The following is a 19,586-nucleotide window of genomic DNA, read 5'->3' as shown; positions in this document are numbered from 1 at the left end:
GCGTGGGGGGCCTGAGAGAGCACAGATCTCCACAGCGCGTCCCCCCGCATACTTTGCCCTATTCATCTCTTCCACGTGGCTCTTCCTGGATCGTACCCTTTTAAATAAAACGCTGAACAATCCCAAAACAAAAGAGCAAATTGAAGATCTGCTCTGGCATGGGTAAGCAAGATGTTTCGAGATCATCTTTGTCGCCAAATGACTTCTAGAACCTCAGGACTTGACTCTGCCATGGGGGCGGGGTTTTGCTGTATGAATGGCCTTACAGTGAAACGCCAACACAAACAGAATGCACAAATGCCTTCAGGGCTGCTGCTAAGACTTCACAGGGACTTCGTCCTGGGAACGTAGGACAGTAGGACACCGGTGTCAAGCAACTAGCAGCTACAGACTTGGTCAGCTCGCTGCGCCGCTGCCCTTGTCCCCGCCTCTTGCTTCCCTCAGTACAACCCCTGCACCTTTTCTGTCAGATGCAGCCCAGGAGTGCCTCTCACAACTGCAGGCAAGACAACATATACAAGGGTTATCAGGAAACTGGTGTTCACGGCTCCTCATGATAAAGAAATCCTGAAATGTATGGAAACTGTGTGGAGCCCTGCAACAATCCCTGGAATGAAAATGTAGTGGGTACTAACCCACTGAAGAGAGATCCTCTGTGGGACACTTGCAAGAGGTACATGAAGGGTCTGAAAAAGACCTGTTTGCACAGGGAGTCGAATTCAAAGGCCACCTTGAAATGCTATACATGCATCTTTTCACGGGGGCAGATGTGACCATGGAGGTGGCCTTTCACATGTTTGGCTTTAAGCCTACAATTCCTGAATCCAGGATTTGTTCCAGACTCGTCTACGGCTAAATGCTGCAGACCCTGACGGCAGTGGCAGAACTCGAGGAGGACGGCCACTGGAGAGTTTTCACGTCGGTGGCTGGGGATGGGCATTTGATTGCAGGAGGAAAACTAAGTCAAGAAATGCCGATGTGAAGGATGTGTATATGTTAACCACCACAGTCTCTTCCAAAAATCTGAAGCCAGCTGCACCTAAAGAAGGGTTTCGTTGTGAAGAAACATTAGCAGGTTTTAAGTGGGTTGGGAGTAGAATAAAAGGAAGCAACTGCGTGGTGCACAGCCAGGAGGCTAACAGAGGGGAGGGTCTGAAGGTTCTTATCACAAGGAAACCATGTTTCTCCTTTCTTTCCTTTTTTCTTTTCTTTTTGTTGTATCCGTATGAGAAGATGGATGTTAGTTGAATCTACTTGGCAGTCATTTCACAATAGCTGCAAATCAAACCATCGTGCTGCATGCCTTAAAGGTATAGAGTAACATATGCCAATTATTTCTCAGTAAAACAGGGGTGGGTGGTGGGAAGGCCTCCTGGAAAATGGGAAAGAAGTCCTTTTAGTTCATTGGTTTTCCATGTGGAACTTCCCTTTGCATAAAGATGGGGTGAGTACAGCCATTGTTGCTGCTAAGATCGTATCATACCTGGAAACCATGAACACAACATCGAAACAGCAACTGATTAAGGTTTATGAAAATATGGTTATCAAATTCAGAGACTCCTTTTTTTAAGTTTATTTATTTATTTTGAGAGAGAGAGAGCGTGCGCGCACACAAGCAGGGTAGGGGCAGAGAGAGAGAGAAAGAGAATCCCAAGCAGGCTCCGCACTGTCAGCGCAGAGCCCCCACAAGGGGCTCAATCTCATGAACCACGAGATCATGACCTGAGCTGAAAGCAAGAGTCAGGCACTTAACTGACTGAGTCACCCAGGCACCCCTTTAAAAAAAAAAGTTTAAAAGACTTCTCAGTTCTTGTGTTATGCTCCAACTAACCTCAAAAGCGTATTTGAAAGGTTTCACAATTTTTATTCTCCAAAAGACTATCCACAATTCTGTGTGATACTTGTTATAGTGCAGGTACAGGACATTAGCACTGGATACGACAGCAGCAGCCTCCTGAGAAATCAGAACAGCCAGGTGATTACCTTTACTTCTCAAAAGGGCTGTGTTGCTGCTGCTTGGATGAGCAGGACAGAACCAAACATAAAGTACTATCAGAGCTGTGGGTATTTCCTGACCAGAGTGACCGTGCCTTATTGGAAGAAGGATTAAAGAAACTTAGTAAAGCTCTGATTTAAAATTTTTTGAACCCAGGGGTGCCTGGGTGGCTCAGTCGGTTGAGGGTCTGACTTCAGCTCAGGTCATGCATGATCAGGTCATGATCAGCTCAGGTTCATGAGTTCGAGCCCCGCGTCGGGCTCTGTGCTGACAGCTCAGAGCCTGGAGCCTGTTTCGGATTCTATGTCTCCCTCTCTCTCTGACCCTACCCAGCTCGTGCTCTGTCTCTAAAAAATAAACATTAAAAAAAAAATTTTTTTTAATGAAAATTTTTGAGCCTAGTGAAGAGTGAGACGATCGGGTCTTCCTTTCTGGTGCCCCAGTGAGACAGTACTTTGCACTGGTATGTGGGGCAGATCAACCAAGAAAGCTATGCATTGAATGCTTGTTAGCATTCTCTATTTAATCTGGACAAGTATCTTGTTTCCTTTTATTTCCTTTCTTTTTGGTCAGGTGACTAAACAAACGGCATAAATTTGAAATGAAATGGTCTTGAGGGAAAATATTCAAATTTTTCATAATCTTGAACGAAAGTCATTACATTAGAAGTATTATAGTTAACACTTTGTTCTTCCTTTACCAGAAACATAAGAATACAAAAGTGAGTTTTCTAATTAAAGTATAATTAAACCTAGTTCCATAGTCTTGTGATTGTGTATTGCACATTTTTGAAAGGCACATAAGTGTTAATGTAATTGTTGGTTAAGGAAATTAAATCATAAAGTGGGCAAAAAAAAAGTGGCATTGTTCCCCATTCACTGTGGTAAAGTGCCATTGTTACATCACAGATATTTACAAATTAGAGTATTTGAAATAGGTATTTAGCATTTGTAGTTTAAAACAGTGTTACAATATGTGCCGTCAGCACCTCCGTTAAAGATGCTCTTGGTGCGGGGACACCCGGGTGGCTCACTCGGTTGAGCATCCGACCCTCGATTTCGGCACAGGTCATGATCTCATGATCATGATCTCATGGTCATGAGATTGAGCCCCAAGTCATCGGTCTCAGTGCTGACAACACGGAGCCTGCTTGGGACTCTCTCTCTCTGTTTCTCTCTCTCTCTCTGTTTCTCTCTCTCTCTCTCTCACTCTCTCGCTTTCTCGCTCTCTGCCCCTCCCCCACTCACGCGCACATGCACGTGTATGCTCTCTCAAAATAAACAAAAAAAAGATGCTCTTGGTGCAGTGTAAGTTCATTATATGTATTTACAATTATGCCATTCATTAAACAAAACAATAATGGCAACACCCCTCTTGTCAGATTTCTCAGTGAATTCTCAGGGTCTGATGTGAACTGAAACAGCGTCCTGCATTGAATATGAATCAGGCATTTAATTTAATCCTTAGACAGCTAAAGAAAGTCAAACTGCATAGGGGCTTCCCCTCTACATCAGAGAGATTTGCTGATTTAAGAAAAGAATCTAAGAAGCTCTGAGTCCATTTAAAATTCTAACTTGTGAGTTATACCTTTATAAGTATATTTATTCTTTTGTCAGATGAAGTAATGCTAATTTTACTAATAAACAAAAACAGATTTTAGGTATTAATGAAACACTAAATTGAAGAGCCAGTTTATTCTAACATTTGCTGGCTTCTATAAGAATTTGTGATCACATGAGTTCTATTTATCACCTCTAGTGTGGAAAAACATTCCGGAAGGTCACTTTGGGTGCATTCTATGGTCTTCTGAGCAAGACTTTACAGAGAAGTGCGGTCTAATCTTCCCAAAGTGCATCCTGTCCTGTATAGCTCACAGAGTACCTATGCACTTGGGGCGTAGTTAGGAGGTAACAATCACCAGTCTTGGGTAGAATCACATTAAACAAATTACCTAGAGGATATGGCACTGGTATTAGAGAATTTATTTCCTTAAAAGAAGAGCAATAATACAAAGTTTAAACTGATTAGAATGTTCATTAAATCTTGGTTTGATGCAGCCATAAGCTAACATTTGGTTGAACTCACAGGATCCAAGTATAATTTTCAAATTATCGTATTGCCACAATTATTAATTTGCTCCTTCCTTACTTTCTAATAGCTGCATCTTGCATAAATGCAGAGCACCACTTTTCGGAATGTTTGAGGTTCGTTTTCAAAGGCTTTGGAAGAAGAAATGTGTAGAATTTTTGTTTTGTTTTGTTTTGTTTTGTTTGCTTTTAGGAATGTTGATTATAATTTTGAAAGTGGCCTATATTCTACAAAGTAATCTGAACCAAGCTGTGTGTGTGAAAAATATATACATTTACTGTGAGTAGACAGTGTTTCGGTGACTGGAGAGCAAAGTAGAAGCTGAAACGGTAGGACAGCCCATTCACCATCACTGACCCCACATCACCATGACCAGGCCGTCTTCACGATCCCATTCTGTACGGCAAGAACACTTTAACTGCTTTACTATAATGCAGCAGTTAAGTCATCTTAATCGAGGTGAAAATTATTGAAGCTTGGATTCTTATCTCACAAATTTAAAAACCCAGAATTAGGTTAAATTTTATAAATATTCCTGAAGTATATAGCCTGAAGAATCATTTTACCCTAACCACACTCCGGGATCTGTCTGGGCTGATATGTAGCATGAATCTGACACACTGGCACACACTTGCCTAACAAGGTCAATTGAGCAACAGCTCAAGCCACGCAGGAGGATTTAGGGCCAATTTAGGTCCCAGCCCTGGGCTCTCTCTGCACTGTTTATCTTCTTCTTTATGAAAATATCATGGAAATGAATGAATTCTCACTGAGCATGCAGATCAAAACTGGGATTTCCTAGAGCTTTGGGGAGAAGGAAAGACTTTGCGGAGCAAGACCAAAGCATACATTGGAACTAAACGAACAATAGAAAGGTCAATAAGGCAGCACAGGAAATGCTTCTTGTGAAGGACAAACCTATCATCACCCTAAAAGTGGGGGATAAACTGTGGCTAAGTTGTTGACTTGCGTGTGTTTGTTTATTGTTGCTTGTTTTTGTTTTTGTTTTGAATTTTTTTAAAGTAATCTCTATGCCCAACATGGGGCTTGAACTCGGGACCCCAAGATCAAGAGTGGCACACTCTACACTGAGCTTAGCCAGGTGCCCTGAGGACTTTGTTTTCAACACAAAGTGTTGCTCTCCCTCAGGGAGGCTCTGCGGGGTTGGAAACTGGAATATCTTTACATGGGAGGCAGACCGCCAGCTTCTTCATCAGGCCTCCCCTGGAACTGATGCAGCAAAGACGTTAGCAGGATCTTAACGGCGAAACTTCACGGCTGTCGCTATCGTGTGCCCTTCACATGTTTTCCATTGATGTTTATGATGCTTGAAAAACTTAAATTCTATTTGGACAAATTTAATTTTATGCCTTTTTCTCTCTGCTTCCTTCTTTCCCTAGGTGCCCTCCCACATTTTGCTACTGTCAAATATTCTTGCCCTATTGCCTCACTGATAATACTTCAAACTTACTTATAAACTACATTTGTGGGGGAAACCCACAAATGACATATTACCACACAACCTATAAGAATGGCTAAAATGAGAAGACCAAGCACACCAAGTTTTGGCGAGGCGTTAAAGGTACAGACTCTCAGACACAGCTGATGGGGGTGTAGAATATGGCAACCACCTTGAAAACACGTTTTGGCAATTTTTAAAAATGCTAACCAGGGGCGCCTGGGTGGCTCAGTCGGTTGAGCGTCCGACTTCGGCTCAGGTCGTGATCTCACAGTTTGTGAGTTCGAGCCCCACATCGGGCTCTGTGCTGACCGCTTGCTCAGAGCCTGGAGCCTGCTTCAGATTCTGTGTCTCCTTCTCTCTCTGCCCCTCCCCTGCGCACACTTTGTCCCACTCTGTTTCTCAAAAATAAATCAATGTAAAAAAATTTTTAAAAAATCTTTAAAAAAAAAATGCTAACCACACACCTACCACATGATCCAGCACATAAGTACTTAGCCAAGAGATATGAAAGCATATGGCCACACAAAGACTTGTGTACAAATGCTCATAGCTCCTTTATTTGCAATGGCCAAAAACTGTGAACAGCTGAAAGTCCATCGCCTGGTGAACAGAACAACAAATTGTGGTTCAGCCACACAGTGGAGCACTCATCAGTGACCAGGAAACTGCTGGAACACACTGCCACAGAGACAAATCTCAAAATGATTGCACTGAATGAAAGAAGCTAGACAAAAAAAGGGCAGTCACTGTATGATTGCATTTATAATTTTTTAATGCAAATGAATACACAATGAGAGAGACAGATCAGAAGTTGCTTGGGCCAGTGGGGCTGCAGTGATGACAGAACGCCAGAAGGGAGCCTTCAGAGCGATGGGCAGGTTCACTATATTGACTGTGGTGCTGGTGCCCTGGGTGCATTCATATGTCAAAATTCACACCGACATACTACCCAGCCATTGCACCGAGTATTTACCCAAGAGATGTATATGGGCTCAACTATAGTGACTAGAAGCAGGTCACTGATGATTCTTGGTCCAAGAGTACTTTCTGCAGAAAACTGCATTAAGCTGATTTCTGTTTCTTGATCAGTTTTCTACACATTAAAGATGAACTACTGGGAAGCCTGAGTGGCTCAGTCAGTTGAGTGTCTGACTCTTGATTTTGGCTCAGATCATGATCTCATGATTTGGAGTTCGAGCCCCAGGTCAGGCTCTGTGCTGATGGTGCACAGCCTGCTTGGGATTCTCTCTCTCTCTCTCTCTCTCTCAAAATAAATAAACTTTTAAAAAAGAATGAACTACCTCCATTTTTTCTGCTTCCACTTAAAATTTACCAAAATTAGGGGTTCCTGGGTGGCTCAGTCGGTTGAGTGTCAGACTTCAGGTCGGGTCATGATTTTACAGTTTGTGGGTTCGAGCCCCATGTGGGGCTCTGTGCTGACAGCTTGTTCAGAGCCTGGAGCCTGCTTCGGATTCTGTGTCTCCTTCTATCTGCCCCTCCCCCACTCTCACACCGTCTCACTCTGTCTCTCAAAAATAAATCAATGCAAAAGAATTTTTAAAAATTTTTTAATTTACCAAAATTATATTCATTGGGATTATTTTTTTCCTTGAAAATATAAAATTTCATGTATGTATCAAATTCACAATTAGCTCTTGTACCTACATTCATTATTGTACGTCTACCCCCCCCCCCCCCCCCCCCCCCGCCGAACGCTCAGGAGTCAGGGTTTTACCATGTGCACAGATTTAGCCACTGTCAAATCACTTTGTTACTGTTCTTAGCAATAAAATTCAGTATGAATTCTATTCTTTAAAAATACTTATCATTTGCCTAACCACCCTACAAGGAAGCAGTGAGCGTATCCCTCAGATGCCCTGATGCCCTCTGGTGCTGGCTCATCATGCAGCCTGTGTGTTTCTCCCCTGTTCTTTCCATCTCTGTGCAGCAGTACCTGCTCCGGGATCTGGGAGCCGTTTCAAGGTTACAATATCCACAGGGACATGAAGGCTATCAGAAGAGCCTCACTTCACTTATAAACAAATTCATTCATAATTTTTAAAATGTAAATTAGAACATCTGTTAGTTTTGCAAACATCAGTTTGATATAAACCAGTGTTGGCTTACATATGAGGAAATGGGCACATTGAGGGAAGGCTAAAGCGGAAGGCTAGATATTCCCTCCCAGGAAGGAAATGTGGAGCCCTACTGCAGAACATAATTTAGAGGAGGTGGGGCCCTATGTGCTAAGATGGAAATATGCCTAATTTGCTACATGAAAAAGGAAGTCAGACTAGCATAAACAGCGAATAAGGGGATTAGATTATATACAAATATATTCATGGGCATGGAAAGTTTCCAGAAGATACACGAGAAACCATCACGTGGATTCTGCAGGTTCTACCCAATCCATGGCCTCCCACGAGTGTTCCCCAAGCATAGGCTCTGTCTCTCCAGGGAGGAGACCCAAGTGTCAGCGACAGATGACAGGCCCAATGAGGAGAGAGGGATGAGGATTCGAGTGTGTAAAGAAGAGAGAGTGCATTGGCACAAAAACAGACACTCAAATCAATGGAACAGAGTAGAGAACCCAGAAATGGACCCACAAACATATGGCCAACTAATCTTTGACAAAGCAGGAAAGAATATCCAATGGAATAAAGACAGTCTCTTCAGCAAGTGGTGCTGGGAAAACTGGACAGCGACATGCAAAAGAATGAACCTGGACCACTTTCTTACACCATACACAAAAATAAACTCAAAATGGGCAAAAGACCTAAGTGTGAGACAGGAAGCCATCAAAATTGTCAAGGAGAAAGCAGGCAACAACCTCTTTGATCTTGGCCACAGCAACTTCTTACTCAACACGTCTCCAGAGGCAAGGGAAACAAAAGCAAAAATGAACTATTGGAACCTCGTCAAAATAAAAAGCTTCTGGACATCAAAGGAAACAATCAGCAAAACTAAAAGACAACCAATGGAATGAGAGAAGATATTTGCAAAGACATATCAGATATAGGGTTAGTATCCAAAACCTATGAAGAACTTATCAAACTCAACACCCAAAAAACAAATAATCCAGTGAAGAAATGAGCAAAAGACATGAGTAGAAATTTCTCCAAAGAAGACATCCAGATGGCCAACCGACACATGAAAAAATGCTCCACATCACTCATCATCAGGGAAATACAAATCAAAACCACAATGAGATACCACCTCACTCCTGTCAGAATAGCGAACACTAACAACTCAGGCAACAGCAGATGTTGGCGGGGATCCGGAGAAAGAGGATCTCTTTTGCGCTGCTGGTGGGAATGTAAACGGGTACAGCCACTCTGGAAAACAGTATGGAGGTGCCGCAAAAAAGTAAGAACTACTCTACGACCCAGCAACTGCACTATGAGGTATTTATCCAAGGGATACAGGTATGCTGTTTCGAAGGGACACACGTACTCCAATGTTTATAGCAGCACTATCAACAACAGCCAAAGTATATAAAGAGCCCAAATGTCCATCGATGGATGAATGGATATAGACTATGTGGTGTGTGTGTGTATATATATATATATATATATATATATATATATAATGGAGTATTACTCGGCAATCAAAAAGAATGAAATCTTGCCATGTGCAACTACGTGGATGGAACTAGAGGGTATTATGCTACGTGAAATTAGAGAAAGACAAGTATCATATGGCTTCACTCATGTGAGGACTTTAAGACACAGAACAGATGAACATAAGGGAAGGGAAGCAAAAAGAATATAAAAACAGGGAGGGGGACAAAACATAAGAGACTCTTAAATAAGGAGAACAAACAGAGGGTTACTGGAGGGGGTGTGGGAGCAGGGATGGGCTAAATGGGTAAGGGGCATTAAGGAATCTACTCCTGAAATCATTGTTAGACTAGATGCTAACTAACTTGGCTGTAAATTTTTAAAAAATAATAAAAAAAATAAATGCTTAAAAAAAAAGAAGAAGAGAGAGTGCCAGAAGAATGTGTTCTGGATCCCGGGAGGCTCTGAGGAGGAGGGATGATCTGAAGGTGGAAGGAAACCACTGGTACTGTAGCTCCTCCAAACTTGTCCCAAGCCCTCCACACCCACCCCCATTCCCTAGCCTGAGCACACCTTGCCCCACCACTCCCACCTGCAGATCCACGGGGCTCTGGCTCAGGATTCAGGACTGCCCAGGAAGGGTGAGGGCAGGTCCGGAGCTGCTGCCATGACTGTTTCTGTTCTGGATCACGTGGCCCATAGCTTGGTTTCTGTCTCGCTGTGTGACTGACTCTGAGTTTTATTCAGTGTTTAGAGGATATCTAGCATCTGACACCAGGGTACAAAGCTTATGCACCCAGTAGGGAGAGTAAGAAACTGGCTTTAGAAGAGACAGACCAAAGCCAACAAAAAGAATAATGGACAATCTTAGCAATGTCAGTTCTTAGCCAAGGCAGATAAAATGTGGGGTTTTAATTTAATCAAACATTGCTACACTACAGAGCTATGGGCCACCCAGACCAATTTGCAAGCTTTCCTTTGTAGCCTAGCATTTCAGGGATCATGAGTGTGCAGATGGTATGCACCAGAGCGCCTCTGCAGATAAACAGGAGGTTACCCAGCATCTCCTCGCCAGTTGGCTCTAAATTACAGCATTTACAGCGTGTCAACTCTGCTCTGAATGCTTCCTATCTGTCCTAATTTCATTGTCACACAACCCTCTGGCCATATTCCCAAGGCCACACAGCTGAGGAGGGGTAAAGCAGGGTGTTTGTTTGAACCCAGTCAGACTGATGAATCCTGAAAATGAAGACGCGTGCTGCTTCATCCGTCTCTGTTGCCGCCCCAGCAGGAAGAGGACAGGGTCCTTGGTCTTCCTCACCCCAGGTTCCTCCCTCATGCTCCTGCACCTTCTGCCATCTGTCTTTGCAACCAGCACATGGGACCATCTCGCACATGAAACGTGCACAGTTTGGTGAACAGAGAAGAGAATGGATGCTTCTTGCAGCAACTGCCCAGCCAGGAGCCAAGAGGGTTTCTTTCTGGGGCCTGCCATCTTTTCTCTTTTTAAGCTTACTTTTATATGTTTTGAGAGAGAGAGAGAGAGAGAGAGAGAGAGCAAGCAGGGGAGGGGGAGAGAGAGACAGAGAGAGAGAATCCCAAGCAGGCTCTTCACTGTCAGCACAGAGCCCGACACGGGGCTCAAACCCATGAACATGAGATCATGACCTGAGCCAAAGTCAAGATTGGACACTTAACCTACTGAGCCACCCAGGCACCCTTGGAGCTTGCCATCTTTAATTCTCAAGTGGTTAATCCAGCATTTAGGTTTGGTTTATGCCCAGACCAGAGTAGGCAGTTGACCTGAGCCCATCAAGATCTTTCTCAGGATTTACAAATGGACATGAGCAATTCTGGTTGAGGGCAGACTCCTGCCTGGGGTCGGCCATGCAGACTGAGCACTGGTCGGCCACTCTACAAAACTTCAGATTGGGGTCATTCTTCCAATGGATTCAGATGCACACCCCTCCTTCTGAATCAGTTCAGCTCACAGGAGTACTGCCAGCACCCACCCCTACTAATTTAATATACAGAGACACTGAGTGTGAAATAAAGACCATAACTGGCCTATGGCCCCAGGTCACCTTGTTCCAACTTTAAAAATCAAGATTTAGGGGCACCTGGGTGGCTCACTTGGTTGAGCACCCAACTTCAGCTCAGGTCATGATCTCATGGTTCGTGAGTTCGAGCCCCACATCAGGCTCACTGCTGTCAACACAGAGCCACTTCAGATCCTCTGTCTTCCTCTCTCTCCGCCCCTCCCCTGCTTGTGCTCTCTCTCTCTCTCAAAAAAAAAAAAAAAAAAAAGGCTTTATAAAAATAAAGATAAAAATCAAGATTTAAAAAACCACAACTGATGTTAACATATAAGCAAGTCCACCTTGTTGGAGGGTGAAAGAGGAAGGATAGATTTGATGTGGGAGGGTTTGGACTGAGTTGGAGAGGGCAGGTAGGAAGAACTCCAGAAAGCATCTCTTCATGGATATGTATTTATAGTTATAGTTATAGTTATTTATTTCATCTTTTTTTTTCTCAAGAGTGAAGGGCTCACTGGGTCTGTTGGGAATGGGGTTGGATCAGGAAGCAGCCGTCAGTTCGGGGAGGTCTGTGGTCTCCATTTCATAATACCCCTTTGCGCTAGAAAAGGTCTTCCCCTTCAAGATCTCTATGAGTTGCTGTAGCCGCTTGGCAAAAGAAAGCACTTGGGGAGGTTTAGTGATAGGTGGGGGTGCGGGAGGGGGTGGGGATGGGGATGGAGGCGGGGGTGGGGGTGGAGGCAGGGATGGGGCTGGGGGTTTGGGTTGGGGTCGGGGTCGAGGTTGAGATGCAGGGGGATGCGCGGGAAGTGGTTGAACAGGGCGTTGGAAGTACCAAGGAGGGCGAGCAGAAGGGTGGGAAGAGGGGCGTCTGACTGGGGGTGCTGGAGTAGTGGGAGGGGGAGGGGTGGGCACTTGAGCCATGTGCAAGACATTAGAACCGATCTTGGAGGCAATCCAGTTCAGATAGGGCCAGGTGGCCGTGTAGACTCCAGGGCGCTTAGCTCGGGCACAGCCTACCCCCCAGCTTGTAACTCCCACGACCACATAGGTATTTGCCACGTTGTCTCTGCACATGAGAGGACCGCCGCTGTCCCCCTGCCCAGAAGGACACAAGAGTCACTCTCTGCCTGAGCCACTTTTCCCCTGCCCAGAAGGGCCATAGGCTCTGGAAGGACAGTCTCTGGATCACATGACTTCCTGCTGCCATGAACACAGTGGTTGTGGCAAACTTTGAGTTGGTACCAACATCTTCGGTTGGAATGTGAGAAGGGTATGGATTGTCGTGGGTTTCCTTCCAGTGAGGAGGGAGTAAGCGACCCATGCGTCCATGCATGTGGCTTCACGCATACATTGGCTTGTGTACACGTGGATTGGGAGGTTTTGATTTCTGGCGAAGAGAGGCAAGCATTCTCTTCAGGGGTGGCAGTTGGGTGGTTTGACCCCTGTGCCATGGCAGAATAAGCTCTCGGTGTGGCGGCTGGTCCTCTGTAGGGGCAGCAGGTTAGTGTCTCTCCCCACCCTCGCTGCTGGAAGATGGGGCCAGGGAAGGGGTCACTGGAGCAGGGCCCTAGCGGTAGTGTAGCTAAACAAGAGGGACTCAAACAAGAGGTCGGCTGGAAGTGGGCACCTGAGGGGAGTTACCTGGCAGGTGTCAATCTTGCCTTCAGGGTACCCCGCGCACACGTTGGTGGACCGGATGCGCCCGTTGTACCACTGGGTGGAGTTACATAAGTCGAGATCGATGAGGTTCACGCGCGCCTCCTGCAGTGTAGGTGACGTCCTGTAGGCTGCAGCCAGGCGCCTGGCTCAGTGGTCAGCGAGCACAGACATGTGCTGGGAAAGCCCTGCCCCGTCCCCCCCCACAGAACCCCATCGCCCCCAAATGCTCTGATTAAACCCATGAAATAAAACCATTAAACCCGTGGGAGCGAATGCCCCTGGCCTCTCCTCATATAACCCCGAGGAGAAGAGCAGGCAGGGTGTGGGGTGCAGGTGGGCGTGTGCAGTCGGTAGATGCAGATGCGGCTCCAGGGCTGTGTGTGCTGAGGGCAGATTAACAGCCAGAGTGTGTCACCTCATTTACAGCCCACAGCAACCCCCTGCGTGGAGGGCTGTGACTCGCCTTTCCTCCACTTCGTCCTGGCAGGGAAGTGGTGAGGCCGGGATTCAGACCAAGGTTTTCCTCTACACTTAAGCCCAAGACACACGTCTCATCCCCCATAGCACAGCTCTGGGTCACACTCCCTGCTTTTCACCCGGGATGCCTCTGCTCAGCTGTGGACGGGAGGAGTCCCTCCCGCGTGCCTCCCTTCTGCTTTGAGGAGATTCTATAAAGGGAAGAGCTGTGGGGTCGTGTCCACACACAGACAGACCTGTCAGGGGCGTAGGCGGTTGGAATGACCTGAAGTCAAGTCAGAACTTCCTTTACAGCCCCAGATGCTCCATCATGACCTTCGGGCTAAGGAAGGTCCAGCCCAGGCGATGCCTCAATCAGCCAACCTCGCATCTGGCTTAGACAGAGCTCAAGAATAGGTGCAGCCATTCCCCCTTCACCAGTGGCCCCCACAAACAGAAGGGCCCCCCTACAGCATCACCCACAGCCCAGCCACCGCCTGGTGGGGGAGTCTGAAATTGCCTGCATACAGGTGGCGAGGTGGCAGTCAGACCTGGAACATGGCGATGCAGGCCAACGTGAAGCCAGAGCCACATGCAGCAAGGGCGGGGGGGGGGGGGGAGCTAGGCACACAGTAGGCACCCGGAAAACAGCTGAATGTGCGTCTGTGTGGCTTTGAACATGTTTTGGGTCCCTTTAGCTCAGCTTTGTGTACCATCCAAGCAGCAGTGAGAGTGTTGTATGTGCCCCGTCCCTGAGACAGGGGTGACACTGAAATTGCCACAAGAAGCCTGCTCATTTAAGGTGAGCTTTTTTTTTTTTTTTTTACATTTTTTACCTAATTTTGAGAGAGAGAGAGACAGAGCACAAGTGGGGGAGAGGCAGAGAGAGAGGGAGGCACAGAATCTGAAGCAGGCTCCAGGCTCCGAGCTGTCAGCACAGAGCCCGACGTGGGGCTCGAACTCACAAACCGTGAGATCGTGACCTGAGCCAAAGTCGGACGCTTAACCGACTGAGCCACCCAGGCACCCCTAAGGTGACCTTTTAAATCTATGCCACAGCCTACAGAGTCTGGACAGCCACAAGATTCATTGTCAAGAGCCAGGTGTCCTGAAACAGAAAGGGGGTTCTCAATCCCGACACCTTGGCTTTACAGGAAAAATGCTAAAAAGGTCTGCAAGCATTCAAAATTCAGTAGAAAAGGAAGACCACCCCCAAAGTGCCCTTTCAGCCCCAGAGCGTATGGGTTCAAGGAGGACATAGAAAAAGAAAGGTCTGAAGGAATGTCACAGAACTTTGGAGGCTGGAGATTTCTTTAAGACTTGGTCTTGGCGGTGGGGGAGCGTTCACCAAAAAATGATAGAAAACCCATTACGTTGAGGGGAATTCTAGAACAAAAGAGACTTTGCATGATGTCCAGGGTGTAGCTGGGAGCCTAGAATCCTTTCGAGCAAAAGGATAGCAAAGGTGAGGCTGGGGGTGGGGGTGTAGATGGGAACCCTGAGATCAGTCCCCCCAGGGACAGCAAGAACCCCGGACTGCTGTGCCCGTGTCCAAGTGGGTGGGCAGAGCAGGGTAGGCCGGTGAGTGGGAAAAAAAGAATGCTCTAGAGGCCACGGCAGAGCCATGGACATCAACAGCCAGACAGAGGTTGACACCCCGGGCCAGGGAGAGAAGGCCACGGGCCAGCAGAGGCCAGTGAAAGCTAGGGTGCCTGGGAAGAGAAGCCCTTCCCTGAGGGACAGAACGGACAGCAAACCTGCCCGAGAGCGGAACCAGCCTTGAGAAAGAAGAGTGACAGGGAGCACCCTGAAACTACCAAGGTTCTGTCACCACGAAGGCCTGACTTGCGACTCGAAACGACTGCAGCGCCTTGAATTGCGAGCCCTCGATCTTCCATTATCAAGGGACACAAGAGATTTCAGTCTTGTTTCACATCCCCAGTGTGACTGGGTAAAGATGTCCACGAGACCACCTTTGGAAACCCGAAAGGCCTAACCTGCTGGTCAAACCCTTGCTGCCCACTGCCGACCTGCAAAAAATCTCTCCTACAGTGAAAACGAAGTAACTCCAAAGGGCAGGGCGGGTTCTGGCATTGTGACCACCAAGGGTGGGGAGGAGAGGTGCACTGATCAGGACCAGGAGGGCTGGGCTCAGGGGGCTCAGAGCTCAGAGACCACGTGACCGGCCCCTTCCATTCACAGATGGGGAAATGGAGGGCCAGAGAGGAGAGGGACTGGCCCACAGCCACAAGACCCTATCCAGAGCTCTTCTCCAAGTTTCAGGAGCACCCGCTTCCAGAATGCAGCAGCTAGGCTCCAGGCCCCAGATACAGACACAGGCCAGACCCCGTGCTAAGAGCACCAAGGTTCTCCTGTGCCTGAGTTCAGCCTTCCCTTCGGCGACCACACTAGTCATAAGCTGTGAGGCTTTGAACAGTTTCTCCAGCTATAAAACGGAACCTACTTACAGGACTCTGGTGGGGCCTGGGGGTCACTCCACCAGGCAGCACATATTACCCCTTCCCCTCAGAGACCACCAAGAGAATGACCAGCAGTGTCCCCCCTTGAGAGCCCCCTCCATACTCACCATTCTCTCTTAAGAATCCCCAGCCAGCCACCCAGCAGGCCTGGGAGACTCTGGGTGGGCCTGCCCTAAATTGGGGCAGGCAGCCGGATCCGATGAACTGCCCACATGGAACTGGAGGGGTGATCTTCAAGAGGGCAATGTCATTGTACTCTAAACTGGGGACGTATTTCTCATGGATGATGATTTTCTCGACATATCTCTCCTGTTGAGGCGGCTTCACTGGTTTATCGCTCCCATACACAATTTCCCTTGCTCCAAAAATCAGTCTCCAGTCATATACTTTTCTGTGGGCACAGAGGCAAGCCAGGTTATCCTCAGTAGGGACTGGCTCGACAGAAACCTCTGGTGATGGTGACCCTCAGAGCCCTCCCCTGTCAAAGGTCTGGTCGCCACTAGGCCCGGGAGGCTGCACAGAGAGCTCTGGGGAAAGTCCCTGCCCCAGAACAGCCTTCCTGAAGACCTCCCTCCACGCGTTCCCACACGTACTTTTTGGAACCGAAGCAGTGAGCAGCCGTCAGCAACCAGTGGGAGTTCAGCAGGGTGCCTCCGCACGCGTGGTACCTTCGGTTGTTGTGGGAAGTGAAGACCTGGAGGCTGACCATCCAGGGCCAAGCCCCGAGTGCCGCATCCTGCCCTCCGACGATACGGACACTCCCTTGTGGGTTCTGCCTGAACCGTAACCCACAGGGGCCACTGAGGAGAGACCAGGGGCACGGTTCAAACCGAGAACAGGTCCAGCCTGTCCTACCTGCACAATGGGGGAGGTAAGGCTAGGGGTCTGCTGAAAGTGGGGTGGCCCAGAGTAGGTAGAGTCCAGGGGGGACGATGCTGAGGAGAAGCGCTGTCGGGTGGTGGCGAGTCCAGGAACCACAGCGTCCGGGAAATGGTTTGGGGGAAAGAAAGGGCCACGGGAAGCAGGACAGACAGTAAGGGCCCTAGAAATGTAGGAGATCCCTAGGCAGACGGGGAGGCTAGAGGTGTCGAGGCTGCAAGGCAGGGGTGGGTGGTGGCAGAGGAGGCAGAGTAGCCAACGCAGGTCCAGTGGCCCCAGGTATGGGGAGCCGCGGGGGTCCAGGGACAGGAATTCTGGGAGCCGGGGAGAGGCCACAATAGTTTGGGGGTATCTTGGAGGCTGTAGGAGTCTAAGTTGGAGGGGGGATCCCAGAGGCATGGCGCGATGGTATCCTGGGGCCTTAGGAGTCATACACAGGTGGGGACACCTCAGTATCTGTGGGAATAAAAGGCCTCCTAAAAAGTAAGACTTGATGTTCCAGAGGCAGTGAGGCCAGTCTCCAGGTGAGGAAGAGGTCCCAGTGTCTGTGCTGTGGGAGCCACAGGAACCCAGGGGTCAGCCCTGGGGCCCATGGGCTGATGAAGCTGGGAACAAGGACGGTCTGAGTCGGGGGTGTAGGTCACACCTGTGAGACCCAGGAACGACTAAGGCCCGCGCTTGGCCTCCTCCCTCGCCCTGGACGGAGAGTCTGGGTGGGGCTTACTATTCAGAAGACACTCTCTCCACACACACCCCAAAGGTGTCCCTGACACTTACTCACACGTGGCGTTATCTTTGGCAACCACACACACAGCCAAGACCAGCAGGATGGCAGTTGGCAGCATCTCCACCATCCTCCTGCCCCAGCCTGGCCTGGAACCCTAGCGACTTCACAAAGCCCTGTGGCCTCCTGACCAATCAGCAGTGTGACCTCCCACCCCCACCCCCCCAGGCATCAGGCATCAGGCCAGGCAGGAGCCCTTTAGCTTAACTGGTTCAGGCTCAGAGGAGTTCCCAACTTCCTGTTCAGGTTCCGCCCCCCCAGCCCCCGACTCCTGGGTGCAGCCCCCTCCCTCTGTCCCAAGGCCAGGATCTTCATTCCGAGTTACCCTTCTGAGGTCCCATATCATCTGAGGTTCTAGCTTTGTGCAAGCTCGGGGTCTGCCCCTCATGCAGGCTGTAAGCACATTTCCTGTTCCAAACATGGATTGAAGGGCAGCTCTGTCCCTCTGTGTCAAGATGGCGCATGTCAGTGGTTACAAGGGGTCAGGTTAATCAGGTCAGATTAATCGATCCTTAACACTGTGTGGGGAAAACTGTCTTTCCTCTTCCAAGAACATGCTATCAGCACACTTTTCAGAGAGCCATTCTGAATTTCCTTAATTCAGCACTTCAAAGCCCACCTTTCTATTCATTCCTGAGTATCACAAGCTCTGGTGTTTCCTACCTGAGTGTCTCCAGGCCTCCCCTCTGGGACCTACGTGCAACAAGGTGTGTCTCCTATACTTGAGTGTAAAGAACTCTCATTACACTTAACTGAATATCAGAAAGTTTCATTTCTTCTGATTGTCAGGAGACTGTGTCTCACCTACCAGAGGTGACAAAGGCTCACCTCACACACCTGCGTGTTAACACGTTTCACCTCTTCTGTAAGAGTGTGAGAGATCACATCTCTACCTGCATGAAGGGCAGTCTCCCATCCTCGACCTGAGTGTAAGTTCTCCACTAGTCAATCTGAATGTCCGGAGGGTGCACCTCTCCTACCCGAGTGTCGGGACACCTCGTGTCCTGAGTATTAAGGGTTTTCAGATTTCCAGATGATCTTTATTCCTGTAAATATGAATGTCATACCTTCTCATCTCACGTAACTTTCAGGAGGTCACATCCCCCTCAACTGAATGTCCAGCAGGTCTTGAACATCCTACCAGAGTATCAGGAGCTGTCATCTCTTCTTCCTGCATGTGAGGATGTCTCTCTTCTTCCATCTCAAGGCCAAAGGCCTCGTCTGGACCGCCTGAGTGTCACTTTGTGCATCTTCTCCACCTGAGAACCAAGAGGTCCTATATCCCCTATCTGAGGCTCAGGAAGTACATCTCACCACTGTGAGCGCCCTGAGGGTTCGCCTGCCATACTCAAGTGCCAGGAACTCTCCTGTCCTCCACCTGGCTGCCAGGAGGTCTCCCTCCCTCCCTAAAAGTCATGAGCTTTCATCTTCTCTACCTGAATATCACAAGGTCTCCTTTGCTCTGTGAATATCTGATATTCTCGTCTCAACTCTCTGACTACCTGAAGGTTTCCTGTCTCCTTCCAGGGCATCTGGAGCTCTCCTCCACCTGAGAGTCAGGAGATCTTGTCTCTCACCTCTTCTGCTATGTCTGGAGGTTCCAGCTCTTTTCTCTTAGCAACCAAGGGGTCTCCTCTTCCCTACTCGAGTGTAACAAGGCCTTGCCTTCCCTACCTGCACGTCCAGTGTTTCCATCTCTTCTCCCTAATTGTCAGATGTCTCGTTTCCACTAGACAATTGTCCAGACATCTCATCTCACTACCCAATTGTCAAGAAGCTCTCATTTTCTATACACGAGTGTCCCCAAGTCTACTCTTCTTGCAGGTCAGAAGATCTTCCCTCTCCTATTACTGGGTTAGGGTTGCTGACAATACTGACTCCATCTCTGGCCCTCCATCTTGTTCCTGTTTGCTCAGTGACCTCCCTTGGGGCTATGTGTTCCGGGCACCTTGGAGATTGATATACACACCTTAGGAATGCCTGCCAAGGCCAGGATGGGGGGAGGCTTGTTTTCACCCCCTCCCCCAAGAACCTGTTGGAGATAACATAGTCTTTCCCCTTGCCGAGGCACAGGTGGTGACACAAGAGCTAATTAAAGGTCGGCTGTCCATTAGGTGCAATCTCACTACTGCCCTTCTGCATGTGCCTCATCTTATGAAATCTTTCAACTATGCAGTCATTCT

General features: G+C 48.2%; 1 protein-coding gene and 1 pseudogene across 1 annotated transcript; one reads left to right on the top strand and one right to left on the bottom strand.

The window, feature by feature from the left end:
* The first annotated feature begins 356 nt into the window (after nucleotides 1–356).
* LOC109265294 (glucose 1,6-bisphosphate synthase-like) lies at nucleotides 357–1,595 on the top strand (annotated as a pseudogene).
* Nucleotides 1,596–11,581: 9,986 nt separating this feature from the next.
* ACR (acrosin) lies at nucleotides 11,582–17,496 on the bottom strand. The gene is made up of 5 exons (XM_053895443.1): nucleotides 17,397–17,496; nucleotides 16,334–16,540; nucleotides 15,848–16,131; nucleotides 12,787–12,932; nucleotides 11,582–12,240 (listed from the first exon to the last, which is right to left on the bottom strand). The coding sequence occupies exons 1-5, from the start codon at nucleotides 17,471–17,473 to the stop codon at nucleotides 11,683–11,685; spliced, it is 1,272 nt and encodes a 423-aa protein (XP_053751418.1). The 5' UTR covers nucleotides 17,474–17,496; the 3' UTR covers nucleotides 11,582–11,682.
* Between the last annotated feature and the right edge of the window lie 2,090 nt (nucleotides 17,497–19,586).

Source organism: Panthera pardus, unplaced genomic scaffold, assembly GCF_024362965.1.
Source record: "Panthera pardus isolate Hobbes unplaced genomic scaffold, ASM2436296v1 HiC_scaffold_6, whole genome shotgun sequence".
NCBI lineage: Eukaryota > Metazoa > Chordata > Mammalia > Carnivora > Felidae > Panthera > Panthera pardus.
This window is presented reverse-complemented; position numbering and strand designations above follow the sequence as displayed.

Excerpts from the sequence above, each read along its gene's own strand:
- ACR (XM_053895443.1), bottom strand. The coding sequence starts at position 17,473 with ATGGTGGAGATGCTGCCAACTGCCATCCTGCTGGTCTTGGCTGTGTGT. Across the intron at positions 16,541-17,396 it reads AAAGATAACGCCACGTGTGA|TGGCCCCTGTGGGTTACGGT; the intron begins GTAAGTGTCAGG and ends GTCTCTCCTCAG. Across the intron at positions 16,132-16,333 it reads CACTGCTTCGGTTCCAAAAA|AAAAGTATATGACTGGAGAC; the intron begins GTACGTGTGGGA and ends CTGTGCCCACAG.